Genomic DNA, 23,204 nt, shown 5'->3' with positions numbered 1-23,204 from the left:
TCATCATAAGAAAATGCTAAAACGTCCCGATATTCACGAAGTAAATTGGTTAACTTTTTCCTTTCTTAATCATTAGTACCCTTACCAATTTTGATAATCTTGGGATCACTGGAGGTACCAATCTCGATGAATTCGCCTTGATCCATTTTTTTTTCTTCTTTCATCTTTGTGGCATCATGCCGATCAAAGTGTTGTTCTAAAGAAACAACATTCCTAGGAGTAGGATTTATAATATCTTCATGATCATTAGATCCATCCTCCTTAGAATCTATCCGAAAATTTTCAAACTCATCCAAATTATAAAGAAAACAGATCACATGTTTTTTATCATTAAAAACTTGCTAATGTTTTGAATTATCTGGAACAGAAGGCCTAAATATAACTTCCATTTTTATCTTATCGTTGATCATCCCATCAGATAACTGCAAAGTAGAAGCAACTACAGCAAGCTCATCTGCCAAACTATTCTGTTCTCTCGGGATAACTTAAAGGTCGAGAGCATCAAAGTATTCCATTGTATCCCATACAACATTTCGATAATTCCTTAACTTTTGATTTTTACATGTAAATTTATTTTTAATTTGCATGATAACTAAGTCAGAATCACCCTTGATGCTGAGCAACTTAACTCTTTGCCAACTCAAGACCCAACAACAAAGCTTCATATTCAACAACGTTGTTGGTTGCTTCAAATTCCAATCGATAGGCAAACTTGAAAATATGACCAAGGGGAGATTTTAGTACTATTCCCGCACCTTTACCATGCCTAGATGATGCACCATCAAAATACATGTACCAAACTTTATCCTTGAGATCCCCAATATTTTTATCAACCTTATGATCGGGAAGAACTATGGAATTAGACAGAATAGCATAATTCCCAATGTCAGATTGTTCTTTAATTATCTCATTATGAGGTCTCTTAGGATCTTCAACATGGAATCTTCTCTCGGGCTCTCTATTGAGTCTTACAAACCCATCACCTCTAGGATAAGGAATCGTAGCATATGACCAATTCATTTGAATACTCCCTCCTAAGTCAGAGGCCCTTTTTCTAGATAAAAGCATACACCAAGCATCAGGACATCAACAACAACAATGTCCATAACAATCATAAGGGTAAACCGATAAATGAACTTGTAAATCCTTGATTAACCCATGAACTTCAATCTTCTTAGAATCCATGGCACATATATTGTAGTAAGGCCTAGAAACTCTTAAATTAAGTTGTTCCATGACCCTCTTGGTCATGACACAAGCTGATGCACCAGAATCCAGCATACAATTATTCATAATATATTCATTAACCATCAAAGTAATAAAGAATGGTTGATGATCCTTGTTATCTGAATCCAAACTTTGCAAATATATAGGAGCATCCTGATAATCAACTTCAGGTGCCTTCTGTTGAGAAACATTCACTTGAGGAGCTTCAATAGCTTTTAGTAACTTAGCCCTTTGGGAAGGAATCTTCGCAATTTCGGCGAAAGGAACCCAGATTTTTGCATTATTAAACCAACTTCCCAAATCAATATCTGATCTAGAGTTTGAACCCGGGTTAAAACTTCAAAGGGGAATTTGATTCCCACTTTGATCTTTATCCTAAACCCTTATCTTTAGCAATTTCCATGACTTGCTTTGGAGAAGGCTTTTCACCAAATAATTTAACCATCATATCAGTTTCATGATCAAAATTATTTATATTAAAAGCTAATGTGGAACACCTAACATCTTGATTGTTTTCCTTAACTTCCATCCAATCTTCCATAGACAAAGAAAACTCTTTATCCACTACATTTATTTGATTACTTGCCCAAACATTCCACTATCCAAAATTCTTTTTAATTGTGGGTCAAGTAGCCTCCTCATGAAGAGCATCACAAGCTCGACAATAAGGCGGAGCTTCATCAACCAAATTAGTAGATTCAAGTGGATTAGGTGGTCTCTAGCCACTAGATTGACCTTTCTTCTGCCAATTATTTCGATTATTATTATTATTTCTAGGCTGGAAATTTTGTGTTTGAGCTCTTTCCATTTGAACCAACCTAAACTGCAAAGTAGTTATCTCCTTAGCATGGTTAGAGATTAATTTCGCTTGGTTAAGCTCCATGTTTTCAGATTCTTTAACCTCTTTTCCTTTAGATTCTTTCAATTTTGTTGAAGCCCTATCAAAACCTGGGATTTCAGACTTCCCAGATGTCTTCTTATCTTTTTCAAGCTCTACTACTAAAGCTTGACAATCCCTATAATTAGGAAGTTTAGCACGCCATAATTCATAAGAGGGATCAGGGCTAAAGGGATCAATATAGAAGTCCCGAAGAGATTTGTCAGGAGGTTTATAATCTTGAGGTAATTCCTTGATAATATCATTGAACCTCTTATTAAATTCTTCTATGGTCTCATTTTCTTTCTTTTTAATGACATTGATAGCTTTTACAAGATGCCTTTCTTCTCTCTTATCTCCATACTTTTCCTTAAAGGCATTAATAATCGATTGCAAAGAATCAAATGAATTATGAGGCTTTTCCGTAAACCAATCTAAAGCATCCCCCTCCAAGGTAAGAACAAAAAGGCTCATTTTTACATCTTCATGATTATAATCAATAGCCCTCGCATACTTACCCAGCCAAGAACCAAAAGCTTTCAGATGAGCATTAACACTAATTGCATTATTGCCCTGAAAGGAAGGCAATTTATCCATCCCATGGTCTGGAAGATCATTGGGATAACCTTGAATGTTAGCAAAGTTACAAGGGGCGAACACGTCCATGATGTCGTGCTCAACTGGGTTAGGAAAAAGCAAATGGATATCAGAGAGAGCTTCTTGTCCGAGATTAACAAGAAGGGTACGAGAAGAGAGTTTGTGTAATCATACTCTGAGAGCCCTTTCAGGATCAGGAGCAGGATTAACCAAACTGCTTGGATGTCTTCTAGTACACACTCTTACAGAAGATAGAGGAAGTGGAGTCGCCACTCAGACAAAAATCTAACTTGAAATAACCCAAAAGCGAGGAACAAAGGACAAGGAACTTATCCTGGCAAGAGACGAAAGGATGAGAAGAATGAAATGAGATGAATGTCTTATGTCGTAAAGCCAAAGTCTAAGAAATTCATTCTCCGGCAACGGTGCCAAAAAATGTTGTCGCACCAAATTCTAGGCACCACGACAATGGCTCAGATCGGGGGTTGTCACTCTGATCCCAATCTCTCCACTTAAGTTGTCTCCTTACAACAGGCTAAGGGTGGTAGACCCTATGGAAAATGGAATGAAGAAGAACTAGTTGGGAACCAACCAGTTCGGGAGACACAGTGAAGCGACCAATTACTTGATTAAGATTTAGCAAGACTTACAGGATTTGATTAGATTTTAAACAATTGATACAAGTGCCTTATGGAGCCAACAATCTTGCTAAGGAAATTAAGACCAAGTAATCGATTAGCGATTGTTGCTTAGATGAATGACTATCTTATATGAAATACAGATCCTAAAGCTAATGTGAGATGCAAGAATCTTGGTTAATTTTGGTTAAATGTCTATTTGAATTTGAATCCTTCGATCCTTTCTGTGTTGAGCCTAATTTCGTAGTAATTCGCTGAGAGAAGATAAGGTGAAACACGCTCAGGTGTGATTAACGATACCTCTCCTTAAAATCTAACATACCCAGTGCCTTCGACGCTACAGAGAGTTGTGGCTCTAATGACTGCAAGGTCAACGTTTGAAGTACTATTAAAAGCAGGGTTCTCAACCAAAGATGGATGGATACTTATATGTCTATCGAGCAAGCTTATGCTTGGAATTAAATTTTATTTATGCAAATGCACTAGATGATGAGATGAAGTTAGACTCGAGGATTAGAAACACTTGTGTCGCAAAAGCCCTCAATTACCAAAATGAAATGTTCGCTTTATTGGATGAAGACTTAAAAATAAACCCCTGAAAATATCACAATTAAACCACAAGCTTAGTTCAAATCTTTTTGATACAATTATAGCTCAAAGAGAACAAAAACTTCTTTGCAATTAAATATCAATGTCAACAGATGCTCAAAAAATACTCAGCTTAAGAAACAAAGACATGCAATTTATTACCATTCCACGACCAAGTACTTTAACAATTACTTGAAAATATTCGCAAAATATCTAACATGTAACGAACATCAAATAATTCAAGCAATGACGATCAATTTCAATAGATGCAAAATATTCTAGCAATTAAATTTCTAGAGATCCAAATACTTAAAAAACCATGAAATTTAAATGCTAATCAATTCACAGTCCTAGAATTAGAATGATTTAAGCTTAGTGACCCAACTCTAGGAAAATTTATCGCTTTCCTATAGTCAATCTTTAGATACAAAAAATTTAAGCGTGCTTAACTATAGAGAAATGAAAAATGTTAATACCACAAAAAATTTCTTCAGATTTTACCCTTAACACAAAAAGACACCAAGAATGAACTTTAAATTAACGATTTAATCATTCCTTAGGAGAAATTCTTCGATGTGCTAAGTTTTATGAAGCGATAAATGATCAATTAAGAATTTTTTTTAAAAGTGACCAAAACAAATCAAGATGATTTAATAATTTAAAAAAATAATAGTAATTGGCGAGAGGCCACATAAAAAATTTAAAATCTTTAAATGCAAAAAATTACTTTTGATTTAAATTTTTAGTCACATGAATTTTATTTTTTATTTTTTAGAGTTTTGGAATTTTTTATGATTTTTTAGCTTTAGAGTTTTTTTTATATTTTTTGAATCAAAATTAAAATCATAACTTTAAAAATTTTTAAAAAAAGGTGGAAGAAAATCAAATTAAAATATCAAAAATAAACCAAATCAATTTTTTTTCTTTTAATGAATCTAACTAAAGTTTTATTTAAATGAAATCGAAATTTTAAAAAAGAAAGAACTAAACCTAAACCCTAACCGTGACACTAAAAGAAAAATATAAACTATTGGACACCCAAAAAAGAGAAAATCGAAAGTGTTTTTGCTTGTTTTATGTTCCTGCAGGTTTGGTGGCAGCAGAGAGAGTTCGACGGCAGCAGACATGAATGGAGCTCAAGGGAAAAGGGAATGCAATGATTGTTTGCAGGTTGACAGAAGTGAAAGACGCCGGTCTGGAGGAACGGAAAGGAAAGACGGCAAAGGGAGGAGCGATGGAAGAAGGACCGGCAGTGGGCTATGGCAGCGGCAGAGGGAGAGAGGCAAGAGCGATGGACGCAGATCTGGGTAGCCATTGGGAAGGAAGAGATCGAACAGCAAAGAGAAGGACGCAAGCAGCAGGGAGCTGCGTAGCAAAAATGGCTGCGAGTGGAAGGCAAATCAAGAGGAGAGTAGGGATCTTAGATGCCTAAGGAGAAAAAGGGAAAAACGCAAGCAAGGTTAGCAGGGAAAAGGAAATCCAAAATTTCCAGAAAACACTCGAAATGCAGACAGTACGAACATTTTGAAAATTTTTGGAAGGGAAAAACATAGCCCAAAAGGAGGCTCAATTCGGCAGCAAACAGAAAAATGGTAGCCAAAAAAAAAAACCTAAGAAACTTTCCCAAAAAATTTTGCTTAAAAGGATTTATTCTTCTACTTAAAATTTCCTTTCCTAAACTTATGAATTTTTCAGAAAATTTGAAACCCTTCAAACTATAAAACCCTTATAAGATTTTTTCCAAAATAAAAAAAAAAAAAAAAAAAAAAATAATAATAATAATAATAATAATATAAAATAAAAAATAAATTCAAACCCTTGGACTGGAAAAAACAATGCTCCTGCAAAAAATGGTTTTGAGGCTAGATCTTACCCTCCAGGGCCTAGATCTGGCTTCAAATCAAACTTCACCTTTAGATCTGCAACTTGTACCTGAAAACAAAAACACCCAGAACCCAAATATACAAAAAATAAATAAAATTCCAGAAACCCAAGTCAGAAAACCCAAAAAAAATTATAGATCTATGCACAAGAATGGTAGATCTATCAGATTTGAGGTGTATGAGTCCAACTCTGCTCCCAGATCTGATAATCTAAGGCTCTCAACAGCCAGATCTATCAATTTCCCACACAAAAAATATTTTTTTAAATTTTAAAGGAGATGCTTATAGCTCAATACCCTTCATGCTTCGCCAATAAAAATCTTATGATAAGTCTGGGATCAAAGTAAGTTGGGCTCTTCAGAAAACATGGATCAGGAGTTGGATGGTCCAACTGAAAACTTCCCCTAACGCCCAAAGATCTAAAAATCAAAACTCAATTCAAGCATCAAAATAGAGCAAGAAAATAATAATAAAATTCAGATAAATAGAGATACGTGCAATTACATTCAAAATTTAAATTATCACTTAAACCCCAGCGACTGAGCAAGATACCTGTACTCAAATCACTCTTCAAAAGCTATTATCAATGGCTAAAAAAAATTATGCATGAAAAATGACACATCTTACAGTATTTCCATCAAGAGTAACACCAGCGAAGATTAACCCCAAAGTCTTTCTTTATTATTCAAAAAATATTACACGAGAGCTTTTTGATTAACACACGACTCAAAGATCTGATGGATCAACTGATAAATGACCTCCTATTTAAAGATACATCCTTCAACGGCTAGTTCGAGTGATCCTCGTCAAAGCAATCTCGACCGTTGATGAGGTTTAAAATTTCTTTTAATCTCATCCGTCGAAAAATTAAATTCTTGAGGAAATTCGAATTTTTCAATTAAATGCATTTTAATTTACTCAAAAATAAAAATTTTGAGTTAATTTCTTCAAAAAATTGACTTTGAATTAATTCCTAGGGACCAAAAGCTTAAAATTTGGCAAAATAATTAATTTACCTCAAGTCCCGGGACCTTTTAAAATTTAATTTTTAAGAACCGACGAATTTTGCTGAAAAAATTAGAAGAAGAAAGGATTTTCTGGTTGGACGCATGAAATTGGCTAAACATTTTCTCCAAATCGAGAATTTAAATTTACCTACGACCTAGAATTAATTAAATTTCTGGCTTAGGATTTTAATTAATTTTTGGCCAGAAAATTTAATTAATCAACCTATGAGGGGGTAATTTATATTTTTCCAACCCTCAAGATACTTTATATCATAATTTTCATATCGAATTTAGGCTTCTATGATCCATATCAATTTTGAGAAGATTCTTCGGTGAAAATCACATAGAGATACTTTTGTCGACGCGTTTCGAACTTGTCCTGACGATGAACCACACTGGTTGGTTCGAAAGGCGTCGACAAAAGTATCTCTATGTGATTTTCGCCGAAGAATCTTCTCAAAATTTTCATATTTTTTACATCATAAGGGGGAAACCCCATCTGTAATAGACCCTCACAAACTACCCATTTCTGCAACACAAATATAATCCAGCAGACCAAGCAATTTGTAATAAAATAACCTAACTAAATAGTTAAGATTATTCCCAAATCACTTTTACATAGACTTGATCTATAACACTAGGACTCGCATAAAATCCTAGTGACAAGATGCATTCCGGCTTTGGGGTGAGACTGAAGGAAAACCCTGTCGACCATTCGAGAATGGATCGATGAGACAGAAAACCTCCCAGGATGTAGATCGTCACCAGAAAAGTAGGTTTACCTAGGTCATTACATACATGACACAGTTCTGCTGAGATTATTTACATCATATACATGCAAAATGGGTTTACATTATAACATGATAATCAGGCTGATGATAATAGTTGAACGACACAGACACATCGATCAGGTGCTATCCCTTTTGCGAAAAAAGAGGGTGTACTGCTATGGGTCGTTGACACGTAGTGGTCAACAAGCCCAATATCAATTTCTAGTATAGCAATCACATTAACATGATAGTAAAATGCAAATAGAACATAAATGTAAACAACAGAAGACAATCCAAGACAAGAGACACAAGATGTGGCACCAGCCAGGTACAAACTCCAATGCGGGGAAACCCTTTAATCAATTCTTCTATATTCTTCAATAATTCAGCAAAAAGTGAGAGATAGTACAACATCACAAATCTGTGATTTTACAACAGCAGCAATAAGTCCCTAACCAGCAAAGTCAAAGCTAGTCAAACAGCTCACAAATGACCTCAAGTCAACCTTAAAGAACTCGGTCTTCAACAGCAAGCATAGGAAACCCTAAACAGTCCACAATACCCAGTCAAACAGCAGTCAACGCATCAGCAATTCTACAGTCAGCCCTAACCAGTCAATGTTGGTCAAATATGTGGTCAAACAAGTCAACGTTTGACTATCCAACATGAGGCTAGCCTAGGATAGGTTGTCCAACACAAAAATGCAGTCAAACCTCCTCTTCGCTGGTCAACGCATGCAAAATACAACCCTGCTGCTCCACAGTCAACCCCAGGTCAACGCTGCCCTAAAATCAGAAATTTGTGTTCTTCTTTCAACCACACGTGTGAGAGATGCTCTTCTAATGCGTAGGAGAGAGAGAAAATGTGTGGTGAGATGAGTGGAATAATGCCACAAGGTCTTCTCCTTTTATATGAATCGTGGAGGATAAGTTGGGGGTGTGAAACACCTTTTGTTTGTTGGTTGACCTTGACAAATTGTCAAGAAACATAAATAAATTCATATCTCCATGAATACATGTCGAAATCGGACAATCGTTAGATGAATCCTACACCTCTCAATGAGAGAAATCCAAGAAAAATATCAGTTGCCATAACTGAGGTGACCCACATGGAGTTTGGCCCTAGTTGCCAATTTTAACATTATTCAAGAAGCAACTCTAATCTAGGGTTTCTGTTGTGAAAAAAAGAGTTGTAGACCTATAAGGAGACGCTGAAATTCTGAAGGAAGCCGAGAAGAGGAAGAAGAATAGCAGCGTTGATCTAAGGGAGAAGAGGAGGCTTGTGACTTGGTCTTGGAAGGGTTCTAATGTCAAGGGTCTTTTTCATGGTCTTGGAAATTTTCAATTGAAGGTTCTATAAGAAGAATTTGTTTGGGTTTTCCTCTCAAAGAGTGAGGTTTTGGCCTTGGATGACAGCCTACATACTGTGTCTCTTGTCTCCTTTATTGTTCATGCATTGGTAATTGTCTTGATGAAAAGAACACTATAATAACATAAGCAAGAGAAGATTATAATCAAGAAGTGAAAAAGCTCTCACAAGCAATTATCAAGATAGAGAAATCACCTAACTATTGATGCCCTAGATTTCTCAACAAGGAGATCCAAATCAACCAAGGAGATCAAGTATAGATCTAGGGCCTGATCAAATGGATCAGATCTAGGGAATGTTGTAACTGTAAATTTCTCAATTGGGCCACGTTGAGAAATTTAGGGTAGAGATAAGAGGTGGTTTCACTAGAAGTGATGTCTGCTTGTGAATACTTTTTACTTCTTTTGATTAGGTTCTTCTTTAGCTTTTGATTATTAGAGTGTTTACTTCATCAAGCAACTATCAAAACATAAACAATAATGAGACAAGGGACACAAGATGTAGGCAATCCGTTAGGGCCAAAACCTCTCCAACTTGAGAGGAAAACCCAAACGAATTCTTTTTCTTATAGAATCTTCAAGTGATGAATTCCAAGACCAAGACCCTTGACCTACTAACCTCTCTAAGACCAAGTCACAAGACCTTTTTCACAGCTTCTCCTTCTTGCCCAAGTCAACACTAGTCAAACTGACTTCTTGCACTGCTAATCTCGGCTACTCTGAAATGTCGGCCCTTTTCCACAGTCCTGCAATTCTCGGCCTGCCTGAACCTCTGCAATTCCACACGTGTGAGCTGATTGGAGGAGTTTGGTGATGCTTTCCTTCTTTGCTTGACTTGGAGACTTCCCTTTGTGATTTCGGCTAGCAAGAATGTTGGTTTGGTGATCTCCTTCATGGCTTCTTCAAGGAATGATATAACCCTACTGCAAAAACCCTAATCTCTGTCACACATGCGAGGAAGATGACCCAAAATAGTGCCAAAAACTCTTCGCTCTCCTTCCCTTTCCTTTCGCTGGTTATGAGGCTGCCTTCTAGTGTTTTCTCGCACTTCTTCTTGAATTTCAGATGCTTGAATGAATGCCCAACAAGTGAGGTCGAGTCCTCCTTTATATAGTAGTTTGTCCATGCTAAATAAGCCGACTTGTGCTTGTGACTAGGCCGACATCCTCTTCTAGAATGATCTTCATCTCCTTTTGAAGGCCAACTAGATGAAGTACTTGTGACAAGGTCTTGGAGGGTTTATGACTCAAATAAATTCTCTTTTACAATATGTAACATGCCCAAATGGGTTTTCAATACATGACATTGACTCAATCAACTTTATGACTTAATGACCAAACCTAATAGCTCACAATGGGAGCCTGATCTACAAAAATAAAATTCCCTGAGCATGAAACCCACGCCTCAAGCATTAAATACTTTTATTTTTCTTTTTTTCATTAATTATAAAAAATCATGATTACCCATGTTATTATGAAGACCAAACCTAGTTACATATTTCAATAGGCCATTATCCCAAGACTGGAGCCCAGGTAAGTTTTGATTAGGATTCAATGGAGAACTGATTTGATTGGGCAGAATTTGTATGTGTCGCATGTGAGTGAGATTGGCTGTAATTTTGCTTCCGCTGAATAATTGTGTTAAGAACCTAGTTGTGCATTTATTCTGTAGATCTGTGATAAATCTGCTAGGAACTAATTGCCAAGTGCTAGGTTCAGGATTTAACACTCCAAATGGCAACAGACTGGTTTTCTTCCTTGCATGAGGACTGCCCCCATTGCATACCTACTCACAATTGTTTCTATCTCAAAAGGTAGTTGTAGATTGGGCATGGTCAAATACCGGTGCATGGCTGCTTTTTCTTTCCAGCTCTTCGAGACCTCTCCTGTTCCTTGCCCCAGTGGAAACCTTTTCCCATAGCTGTTACAGAATGAAGTGAGGTAGTTGTGGCTGAAAATTGTAGAATTAACTTTCTCAGATACTGGGCTTCAATGAAACTCCCCTATATCACAGGCCAAGACATGGGGTTATAACAGATACAGTTCACTACAAGTATTAGATATTTGTTCACGGTGCCTCTTGTGACTAGAATATCTAGAGGCTGTACGTACGAGGTGATGAGCCTGAATTGAGTCAAAGCTTCAAGTGATGTTCCAGTGCAACAGCAAGCAATAGAAAATCTAAGGTAAAGCTTACAACATTTCTGTTTCTCCTTTCTATTGTAGTATTAACATCAACCTTGTGGAAGCATTTACTATGATATCTGAGATCAAGGGTTCTTACTGTATTAAAAAGTTCCATCAAAACCTGTATGTCGTTGATCTTTTTCACGAAGATCATTCCTTATGAGTCATGACTTACTGGATGATCACTTACTAGCTGTGTTAAGATTTTAAAAATAAATGGGTTTATCAATCAATCATCAACCCTGCCATAATAGCATTAGGAAATGACTACAACTCAGGTAGGGAACATTAGATGTAAATAAGAATGAATTGCCAATAGAATCCGTCCCATTCAAGAGATACATATCAGAAACTGTTAATTCTAGATCATCAAAGCACAAAGTGGTTGGGATGCAACACTAGGTGTCACAGATATTAAAATGAACACATCTATAAAGATTTTGTGTATGACATCAAATTTTAATGGAGAATTTCAAAGAGAACATTTCAATTTTCAAGTCTGCATTGATATATGTTTGATTTTCTAAAACCAGAAAATACATATAAGAAATTTTCGCTTAAAAACTGTTAGTCACAGAGAAAAAAAACTACATCTACATGTAAAAATCTAAGCCTACTCTGCATCAGACAAAATATTTGAGACACAATAATATCTCACTTGCAAAAAGTATAAATCACATTGGTATTCGAACAACATAACTTATTTTTAATTTTTTTCTAAGGTCCCGACTCCAACTTATTTACTATCTACAAACAAGTAAAATTATAAAATAAAATTTCATGTGTACCTGGCAGTTGTTGCAAATATATCTTTCTCTGCAGGATTAAACCGTACAGAAATGACAGTATCAGACCCCCAAGCAAAACTGTTTATCGGTTCTGACCTTTTCTCAACAACAAGAATTGTGTTAGGAGTTTCGAAAGAAAATAATTCAGCAATGACAATTATTGTGACAAGAAATACCTGTCATGATCCCAAATGTCAACTTGAGCCCCACCAGTTGCAAACACATTACTATCCCACTGGTAATCTACAGCCCTGTCAATGGCCAGAAGGAAAAAGTTATATATATAATGCAAATTTGTAAAAAAGTAAGACCACTGCTAAACATCAATTCCAAGTTAATCATATATTTTTGCCTTAAATGGTATAGCACAGAGAAATTTCATAGGTATATCTATTTTTAAAACGTGATGGATTAAGGGAAAAATGGCCTACATATGCCATATTTTTTAAATGTATTACCTGATCTACAATTTTGTTTCCAACCAGCAGATAGTGATGGGAGGAATGTATTAGTTGAACTAGCAATTTGCTTCCAGTCACCAGACAATGATGGGAGGAAATCAAAACTATTTTCAGATGCAACTATATGTAAGCTTTCAGCCACAAAGGATGTTAGACACTAACTTCTAGATTTTGCAACATTCAAAATGAGATAAGAAATAAGAACTACTAACACCCTCCATGCTCATTTAATGAGTTCACTTAGCAATTTATTGGTCAGATGAACTCATTAAATGGCCCAAATACAACTTCTCCCCTTTCTTTTATTAACTCAAATATGTTACAACTGTTTACAAGGGGCTAGCAGCTAGTAAATAAGTTGGACCTTAGTTGCTCTAGTCTTGGGATAATGGCCCAAATACAACTTCTCCGTTTTCTTTTATCAACTCAAATATGTTACAACAGTTTACAAGGGACCAGCGACAGCTAAACCTGTGCGCTGCCCAAATGTAGGAAATGCAGCAGTCGTTGGCCCATCCCAACACACCTACCCAGAACACCAAGTTCCACAACTAAGGCGTGCCCAACCAGAAACCCCCAAACTCGGCGTGCCAAAAAAACTCAAAAAACCAACCCTGCGACATGCGCAGAAACTTCACTCGCTTGGGCGAACCTCTCTTTTCTGCGATCGTGTCGTTTGTCGGTTTCCCTTGTCGTGTCGTGTGCCCTTCGTTTTTGCATTTATGTTTTACATTTGAGCGAACTTGTCTTGTCGTGTGCTCCGTTCGTGCCCCGTTCCAAGTTGCGCGAACCTTTACTTAAACTCATGTGAACGCCCTCCGCTCCAACCGATGTGTCGTTTCATCTTTCAGCCAATCCATCGGTTGGTCGTGCAGGCACCCCTGTCGTGCGGTCCGACTCATTGTTTCCTTCGTTCACAGTGCACAGTTCACACACCTTCGCTTCGCGTCATACTTTGCTTGCACGTCGTGCCAACCGACTCACCCATGTTGTTAGTGTCAACCCTCACCCGTTTCATTCGGTCCACACTTGTGCACATCTCACCCGGTCCGCCCATCATTGTGTCATGCAAGTCTCTTGTGGGCGCTGTTAGTGTCAGTCAGTTCAGCCTGTCACCAATGATCAAATATGCTCTTACAAGGTGTTGTTAGAGCGTCAAGTCAAATTTTTGTCATTTCAACAAATAAAAATTTGGTCACTGGTTGTTGTGTCTAGGTCATTGTTGCTCCCTTCACTTACTCATGGTCTTCATCACTCATCATGGTCATTGTCTTCTTCGAGGTATCATATCTTCATTTAAGTGTCTTGGGTCACAAAATGGTTAAATTCCTCATTTTAGGTCATGGTCTAGGGTTTCACTCCATGTGTCATCATGATACCATATGTCAAAACAAAAACATGTCCATCATGTGATTCAGTGGGTAAAGGGAGTTAGCAACTTAGGGAAAGCAAAATAAAGGTAAAGGTAATGTTTTATTTCAAATAAGACAATGTTGCAGTACACTACCTCGTCTGATCATTTCTCAAAGGGACATATGATGTCATGCCACTACCAAAGCAAAAATCAACTTTCAAGCTACAAAGGACCATCCAAAGCATCAAAAGGGTTTCATTTCATCATTCACAAGTTTAAGCATCTCCTTGGCAAGTAAATAAACATCTGGCACCTCTTATGCATCCTTCATTTTGAAGAACTCAGTGAAAATCCCTCTCCTAGGGTTTCGCTGTGCTTTTGGTCTCCAAATGCTTTTGCTTCATTGCGGTGAGAAAAATCCTAGTTTTTATGTTCCATAACCCCCAAAAATACCTTATATAAACCTCCCAACCATTTCCCATACCCATTCCCTTCATTTCCCCTCATTTTCCCTAAACCCTAGCTCAATGTTGTGTTTTTGCAAATTTTTGGGTTAGGATTGTGTTTTGGACTTTTTCACACCTTTCCCTCACTCTTTTCAAGAAATTCCACCTCCTTACACTCCCTAACATCTATCCCTACCACCCAAAATTTTCCCAAGAATTTAGAAATCCCCTAACCCCTTCATTCCCCTCCATCTACAAGATTGTCTCAAATCCCTTGTTTTCCTAAAACTAAACCCTAATTCTTCCTCCTAGTGAGCTAGGGTTTCACCTTGGAAGCAGAGGCCACACACACTGACAAGAAGTACAATAATGGAGGACATGTTTGAAGAGTTGAGCCATCTAACATCAAAGAGATCAGTGCCTCACAAACTCATCAAGAGGTCATTTGCAGCACACAGGGACGATTTTTCTTCAAAGTGTGTTTCTGACCAAATGGAGATGAAATTGACAAAAGTGGAAGAGGTTTTTGTCAATCATATACCAAGGGACAAAAACCTCCTTCATGTTTTACACAGGTATCATATATTGGGAAATATGAAACTTTCTTGGAGACCTATGTCAGAAAATAAAAAAAAATCAAGTTAATTTCCTGTTTTAGTCATGATTTTGTGGCATGGATTCTGAGCAAATGAAAATTAATTTTCAGAAACGGAGAGAGGTTTGTATTCACAACATCCTTATCTACAAAAACCTCTCTCAGTTTTCCAAAAATCCTTATGGTTAGAGAGATATCACTCCATCTTTGAGCCACTCTCAAACATCCTGAGTCATTTCATGGTAATGTTAAAAATTTAAGTAAAAGGATGAAAATGAAGATTAAGGAGAATGTCACTTTTACTTTAAGAATTTAACATTACCATGAATAGCATATCAATACTAGGGCCTAGACTTGATCATTAAGCTGCCCCACTCAAAAATTATTTGTTTCTTTCAAAAAAAATTGCAGCTTATGCAAGCAACTTTTTCTATCAATGGAATACGCGTTTTCCAGATGCAGGACACGACAAAAACCAGTGAATACGTTTTACATTTTATAGGACACGATGAAAAACGTTTTCGACACGTTTTAGGGCCGTTTTCGTGTCCGACACGTAAAATACGGGACACGGGACCTTGGAGGACGTGTCCTGTGACTTAGATCAAGGGCAATTCAATTTGTATAGAGGTTTATATATAGCAAGCAACACATCCTCTGGTGGCAAATCAAGAGAGATGACAAACGGTGATATCAAGATTGAAATCGACCTCCATCACATATTGCACAGCATGACAATGATCTTCAGTTTATTACTTTCCATGCTCGACAAGATTAAATTCAAGCAACAGAAGAGGCCTTTTAAGGTCTTTTAACAGACAAAGCAGTCACTTCTATAGTGTTGTAGCTTGCATTTTTCCTTGCATACAATTTCTAGGACTATCCTCCAATGCTTGTTCAAGGGATACCCATTCACTGTGAGACTTCACAAGTTAACTTCGGACCCTAGTTCCATAAACTTCTAAGATTTCTTAGCCTTCTTCATTGTAAACTTATGAATGCATTTCTTTTACAAATATCATGTCAAAATACTTCATAAAGGCAAGATGTATTTAAGGCATTCCAATGTCCTTTTTAGCTTCCTCTGATTCTAAGTAACCTTTTCAGATGCTTAGCAACATTCAATCAAGCAATGGTACGCTAGTACTAGCATAACTTAACCAGTACAATCACATTCACATCAGTGCAAAGCATCTTCTTGACAAAAACCATTATACAGTTATGGCATTAGCAACTTCAACGTAGCACTTCAAATTTTGAACACATATCTTGTAATTAAAGGAAATATCGAAAATGGTTTCAACATAAAGGTATAGAACTTATTTAATTCAGCCCTTTATCCAAACTCAAAATTGTGATGATGTCATCATTTCTCAAGACGACTCAAAATAGTGGATGTACATTCATTTGGTGTGAGGCAATGACCTTACAATATCTTCAAAACTTTTATCTAAAACATACTCTTCAGGTCTTCTAGGGTTTACAAACCCTAAGACAAATGAGATCATCAAATTTTTCATGTACAAACTCTCTTGTCAGTTCATCCAAATCATAAGAGACTAAGAGTGTACCATGGAGTCTTTTGTTTCTCCATATTATCAGTGAAATAAGGAATGTTTCATCTGGTCCAAACAGCCTTGGCAAGGCTTGTAATCTGCTTCCAATGAGCTTGCTCCAAGTTTCAACACAGAGAAGTTGCCCAAACAAATGCAAAAGAGATTCCATGCTAAGACTCTACTCTTATTCAACCTTAATCTCACCCCTTTTTCACTTTTATGAAAGGACTTCCATGATTTGTGTAGACAATGAATCTCAATAGAAACTTGAGGTTAGCCTTATTTCTTCAAAGCACTTTTGTTTGGTGTTCTTTGACATCTCGGCCTTGCTTAAAACCACAGTTGTCCTTTCCCCCCATTGCCACTATTATCACAAGCAACTATGGATTGAATGGTTGACCTAGGACCTATCATCTTCCCATTAGGGGCTACAAACACCTAATAGGGTTGACCATCTAGCCAATCCCTAACACAAGTAGAGAACACTTTTATGGGACTTGGTCAAGTTAGATAATTCAAGGTGATCTTAGTTTGAAGTGTTATTATGCCCTTAACAATTAAGTATGGTCCACTATGATGCATCTATGGTTGTTGTCCCTAATGATTGGTGACTTTCACTTAATGATGTGATGGTTTTTACCAAGTGGTTCTTTACATAGCAATAGATCCCTTTGAGGGCACATTATATCACTCCACTACACAACATGCCCTGGTCATTTTGCACATTCCAAAGAATAGTGATGACCTTGCAAATGCAGCGTTGCCCCTCCAAAGCAAAGCATTGGGCACTTTGATGATTCCATATGAAATGAAATGAAATTTTAACATCCACAAGACTAGATATAGTCTATAGGACCACTAGCTTCCTTGTTTTTTCCTTTTGTAATTCAATCCTCTTATTATTCAAATTAATGATGAGTTGACCCAACCTTCTAATAGTCCCCTCACTGAAAAGACAATGCCAAAGAAGCAATGTTAACGTTAACTATCTCTGATGCTAAGTTGCACCAAAACGGGGAAACGGGTACAAGTTTCCGAAACAGGCATGGGTACGAAACATGACCCCCCCAAATTTTGGAAACAGGGAAACGCGATAGATATATATATATATATATATATATATATATATATATATATATATATATATTAGAATTTAGGACATTTAAGAAATGTTATGTGCAATCATAAAGCATACATGATACATCATAATTTATTACATTTAAAGTTTAAACATTATGATTAAATTTACATCACATTTACTCATGAATGATAACATAATAAAAATAGCAATATCGGAATATCCAAAATCAACCTTTATTATATATCCAAATCTCAAAATCAGCCTTTATTATATATATGAGGTTGCAAGTACAATAAAGACCATGAGGCTGCAAGAACTATAAAGACAAAAGACTAATCCTCATCATCATAATCCTCATCAAAAATAGAAGCAGAAGCATGCTCAACAATGGATGGTGGTGTTGAAGAAGATGATGGACCACTTCCACTTCCAGGTTGGATCTCAATATTCAGGGCAGCAATAGAGAGATCCAAATCAGGACTTTCTGCATCCATATCCCATTCTTTAGAAGGACCATTGTTGTATTCTGGACCCCTACGAGATGCAAGGCGAAGGTTGGAGTGCACATAAACAAGATCCTTTGCCTTCTGTGAGCCCAACCTATTGCGCTTCACAGAATGAATAAAACCATAGGTGCTCCAATTCCTTTCTGTTGATGAAGAGCTTGCCACTTGTGAAAGAACACAAATGGCAAGGTTTTGCAAATGTACACCATTTGCTCCATGACAAATCCACCACCTAATTGGATTCATGGTGCTTCTCTCTTCCAAAGCTGATATATCTACATAATCATCTAATCCTGCAGCAAAACTGGCAAATTCTTCCTTTACCTCCCCATGTAGATGAGATGGAAATATTCTCTTAAAGGTTTTTTTCACCCCATTAGCCACCTCTCTATCCTTATGGGGTGCCTTCCTCTTCCCATTGCTTTGAGCAATAAGCTCCTCATCATAAAATTTGGGCTTCAAGGCTTGGCTAAAGTGTGCAATGGAGTGTTGAAATTGTTCCACCTATCAACAATGATTTTCTTGACTAAATCAGCAAAATGATCATCAACAAACAAAAGTTGTGGAGACTCTTGTGAAATGATTTCCATAGTTTTCTCAACCATGGAATCCATGCCATCATATACCTCTCCTAAGAAAGGTTGGTCAGTGTCAGCATTCTAAAGAAGCTCAAATGCAGGGGTTGTGAACTTTAGCAAGAAATCTATCTTGCTCCACCAATCCTCATCAAGGCACAATCTACGCACCATATATCCCCGCTCTGAATCTGCTTGTCTCCACTCAACCCAAAGTTGACTCACCACCATAGAAACTAATGCATGCTTAACCTCAACAAGGTCGTGCAACATTAGGATGTTTGAGGCATATCTTGTTTCAGCAACTTTTAACAACTCCAATTTGGAGTACTCCTGAAATATTGCCTGATATTGGTGGTGGTTGGTGATAAACTTAACAATCTCCATTGCTTCCCCTGTGATTTCCTTTATCATACCTCCCCTCAATAATTAAACCTGCAGCTTTGGGAACTGGTGCATTATCTGTGATAACTTGCACCACCTTGTTAGGCCTTATTTGTTCAATAGCTTTTATAATAACATCAGCAACGAACTGTGCATCTTTTACCTCTCCTGAGCAGTCTTCCGCCTTTATAAACATTGCTCCTTTGGGGGAAGTGGCAATGATATTTATCAATGGTTTGTGCCTTGTATCTGTCCATCCATTTGAGACTATGGTAACCCTAGAGCTACTCCAGGAAGAAAGAATTGGTGATAAGATATCCTCCACAAGCTCCTTCTCATTTTTGAGAAGTTGCGTTCTGATTTTCTCATAGCTGGGCCCCTTGTACCCTTGAGGAGCTTTGTTAATTTCCCTTATCCCATCTTGCTAGTAAGGAGAGCAAACAACATTGAATGGGATACCACATGCATAAAATGCACCTAGCCACTTTGGAATCAGTTTCTTCTCTCGCTTGCACATTCACCAATTTAGCAATTATGCTATCCTGAACTGAAGGGGATGCCCCTCTGGTATTTTTGGATGTTGGTTGTTCTGTTGTTGAGTGGCACTGGCTCTCCTCTTCCTTGCTTTAACTACAATCCTTGGCTCAATGTTAGATGGAGCTTGAGGAGTAGCTTAACTAAGCTCATCAAGCCTTCTCTTAATTCCATCCACCTCATCTTGCTCTCTTTGATATGCCCTCCTTGCCAGTGGGTCTGTTGTTTTTGTGCAACCTACAATCCCCTGTCCTCCTCCATGCAAAAGTTGTGCCTTCACTCTTAGGTAGGAGCCCTTGCATGAATTACTGCAAAGATTACATCGTCATTCCCATGAGCCACCACCTCCACATTTTTGAAGCTTCTGAACATGCCTCCAAAGAAGATAATATTCAGCCCTTGGGTTGGCCCTAGGGCTTGAACTTGGAACTGTACTTTGGTTGGAAGCCATTGCTGCAAAATAAATTAAAAAAACAAATTTGTAAAGAAAAACGTTTTTCATATTTTTGGCGGCATAAACCCTCGAAAAATTGAAGAAATAGTAGGAAAAAAACTAAGAAAATGAATGCTTCTTGCCCAAATTAATTTTTTGTAGTTGAAGCTACCCCAAAATGCCAGACAAGACGAGAAATATGGTTGTAGTTGAGCCAAAAGCCAAGAATGTCTGCACTCCAAATCTGTTGCTGAAATCTCTTTCTCTTGCTGTTGAAATCTCTTTCTTTTGCTACTGAAATCTCCTTTGCTCACTGTTGAAAATGCCCTAGCTAAAACCACTGCTTTCTTCCTCTCTTCTCCTTTGCTAAAATCATCCGTCTCCAAGAGAAACGACTTGCTCAATTGTGTGATGAGAGAATGAGGTGAGTCTTTTTTATAACTTGAGAGAGGCATCTAGAAGCATCCAGAAGATATTTTAGTCGCCCAATAGGAAATTAGAAGCGAAAAAATTAAAAAAAAAAATAAATAAAAGAAAACGTCAAGTTTTAAGTGGAAACTCTATACAGCCTGGAAACTCATTTCCAACCATACTGGCCAAATTTCCCCAGTGTGAAATGGGCCAGTACGGCTGGAAACAAGTTTCCAGGCCATACGGTACGAGTTTCCTCGTTTTCGTTTCGTTTCTGGCCGGAAACGAACCCCTGGGCAACGTTTCCTGCAACTTAGCTCTGATGTCTCTGAAAGCATCACATTCCAAAATGAAATGTTTTTCTGATTCCACTACCCCAGAAGTGCAAAAAGTACACACTTGTTCTTCCCAAGCTTCTTTAGGTCTTTTCCACCGACCTGTTTCACACCATAGTTGATGCGAGTTAGTTCTTAATTGAGCAATAAGAATCTTTTCTCTCCACGGAATGCTAGCTCCAATGTACTCTTTTTGTTGGATCACAAGTGGGGTTGAATTCTTGAACATAGTACTTCTTCTTTCTACCCAACTCTTTTCCCCATATACGCTTACGAAACTTCTCCATAACAAAACTCTTTAAATCCTTGCTATTTGTGGGACATGCATTGAGGTAAATATTCCATTTTTGCATCCATTTGTTGTTTTGTCTCATCCATGATTTCTTTTTTTCGATCATTCCTTCATTGAAGATAACTTTAGGCCATCTACCTTCTCCCATTTGCTCAATTCTTTGTAGATACCTTATGAGACGCACCATACCAATTGCTTCGATGGAAGTTGCACCTGTTTCACTCAGTGTTATCTCATAAGAAACCAAACTTTTTATTTTAAACTTGCTCATGATCAAGCGTTTTTGGATTTTCTCAACTTGCTTCCATTTTGAGACAGTGATGCTGCTAGCCCACAATTCACACCCATATAATATCACTAGACAAACTAGGAGCCCAAAAAGCACTTTAATTGTTTTCCAATCCCATAACTCTGCTTCTCTACATCTGTTTTGAAAAGCATATAATGTTTTCCACCCTCCTAAAATTCTCTTCTTTCTGCATTGTTCCCAATTAAGCTTGTTGTTGAAATCAATCCTAAGGTACTTGTATTCATTCACTTCTTCAAGAATGTTGCCTTCAAAGAAGAAAGTATGCTGGCTTTGCTTCTTTTTATTTGAGAAAATCTTTATTTTGGTCTCGCTAGTATTGACTTGCATCCCCACTGTTTTACAAAAATGCTCAAGGGCATATAGGTGCATCTGCAATCCCTGGGCTGATTTAGCAATCAATAAAAGGTCATCAACATATAAAGAAGCTTTATCACAAACTTCCCCAACCGAACACCATCCCGACCTTGCAGATTTAGCCACTCTTCCAATTTATCAATATCTAAACCAAAAAGAGTAGGGGATAAAGGGCAGCCTTGCTTGACTCCGATGTCACTTCTAAAACTTTCTGAAATACTTGCTAAAGTTCTAATTTTGACTTTCACCTCTTCATAAAGCCTATGGACAGCAACTCTATAATGCAAAGGAATTTCAAGTTCTTCCATTCTACTCCACAACTTATCTCTAGGGACCGTGTCAAATGCCTTTTTGAAGTCAACAAAGCAGAAAAATACTTCTTCTTTTCCCTCCCAAACCTTTTCAATAATGTGTCTCAACGTGATATCATGATCTACTGTAGAATGTTTCGGCCTAAAACCTACTTTCCCTTTTGCCCTCGTTTCTTTGACTTCTGCCCACTTACTGATTCTATTTTCTACCATGTTGCTGAAGAGCTTTGCAAACAAAGGATTGATCATAATGGTTCTACAGTTGGAAGGATTCCCAAGAGAGTGGACAACTAGTCTAGCAATACACCTTTTCTATTTTCAACTTCTTAATTCCTGTCTCTACTTCCTGTAAAGTGAAAAGATTTGTAGTTGTGTTGATCCTGGGAGGAGGCTCCTCCTTTGATTCTTTCTCATAAAGTTGTCTTGCATAGTGAAACCATTGATTGGCCATAATATTATTTTCAATTTGCTTCTTCTTTTGTTGAAGTTCCTGCCAAAAAAACTTTGGGGTTATTCTTACTTAGATATATTAACTCTTCTCGCCTTGTTTGCATGAACTCATATTTTTTCCTTTTTAAAATCTACTTATATAGCTTTACATTCATCTTCTCCTTGCTTGCCTTTTTCAAGGTTTTCTTTGCCATTTTTCATTCCTCGTCAAACCAAGCATTTACAGGAAAACAATTTGATTCAGATTTCCTATTTTTTGCTCTTTTGCACTTCTCAAGTGCACTCTGAATTATATTTGTTAACTCATAACTATTGAGGCTTTGGGAACCACTCTTCCCTTTCTGAATTAATCTCTCCAACATTTTTTTGAAGATAGTGCAATTTTCTTGTGTTTAGAAAAATTTTGCCCCTTGATATGAATTGTCGAGAACATTGGGTTTTCCTCTTATGTTGTCTTTCTTCTAACCAAGATAGCTTTATATAAATTGGGTTATGGTCTAATTTTAAGTCCCACATATGCTCTCCAATCTTAACTTCATCTATCCTTTCTATCAAGCTTTGTGAACAAATAATGCAGTGATTATTGACACCTCGGTACCCCTAGATGCTAAAATGCTAAGGTCCTCTTACTTGGTGTTAGATTTGCTTGATATCGTACATAGCAGACCCAGGACACCCCTAGGTTGACCTTGACATTGTTTGATGGGCATTGCTTGTTCCATAGTCCAAATGATGATGGTCATCCTCAAGATAACAAGGGAGGACTAGTACTCACTCTTGGAGCCCCAATGTTGAAGAGAGATAGTACCACATCACCCATCTAGCCCTTGAGAGGGTGACATAGGGCACCCAGAGCATGATTTTTGGACATGGAGTCACTTTGAGGCA

The 23,204-nt window shown here is 37.3% G+C and overlaps 1 protein-coding gene across 4 annotated transcripts in view; it reads right to left on the bottom strand.

The window, feature by feature from the left end:
- Positions 1-23,204, bottom strand: part of LOC149197264 (uncharacterized) — a 208,169-nt gene that overhangs the window by 75,402 nt on the left and 109,563 nt on the right. For all 4 annotated transcript variants that reach the window (XM_089405801.1, XM_089405799.1, XM_089405800.1 and 1 more), the window contains 2 exons: positions 12,105-12,179; positions 11,929-12,024 (listed from right to left, as the gene is read on the bottom strand). In XM_089405801.1, the coding sequence (XP_089261927.1) occupies positions 11,929-12,024; positions 12,105-12,179 (171 nt within the window). The remainder of the gene's footprint in view (positions 1-11,928; positions 12,025-12,104; positions 12,180-23,204) is intronic.

This window comes from Pinus tabuliformis, chromosome 2_2, assembly GCF_031772625.1.
Source record: "Pinus tabuliformis cultivar Carrire ecotype Pingquan chromosome 2_2, CPIR1, whole genome shotgun sequence".
Taxonomy (NCBI): domain Eukaryota; kingdom Viridiplantae; phylum Streptophyta; class Pinopsida; order Pinales; family Pinaceae; genus Pinus; species Pinus tabuliformis.
Note: the sequence above shows the minus strand (reverse complement) of the source record. Positions and strands in the feature narration are given on the sequence as shown.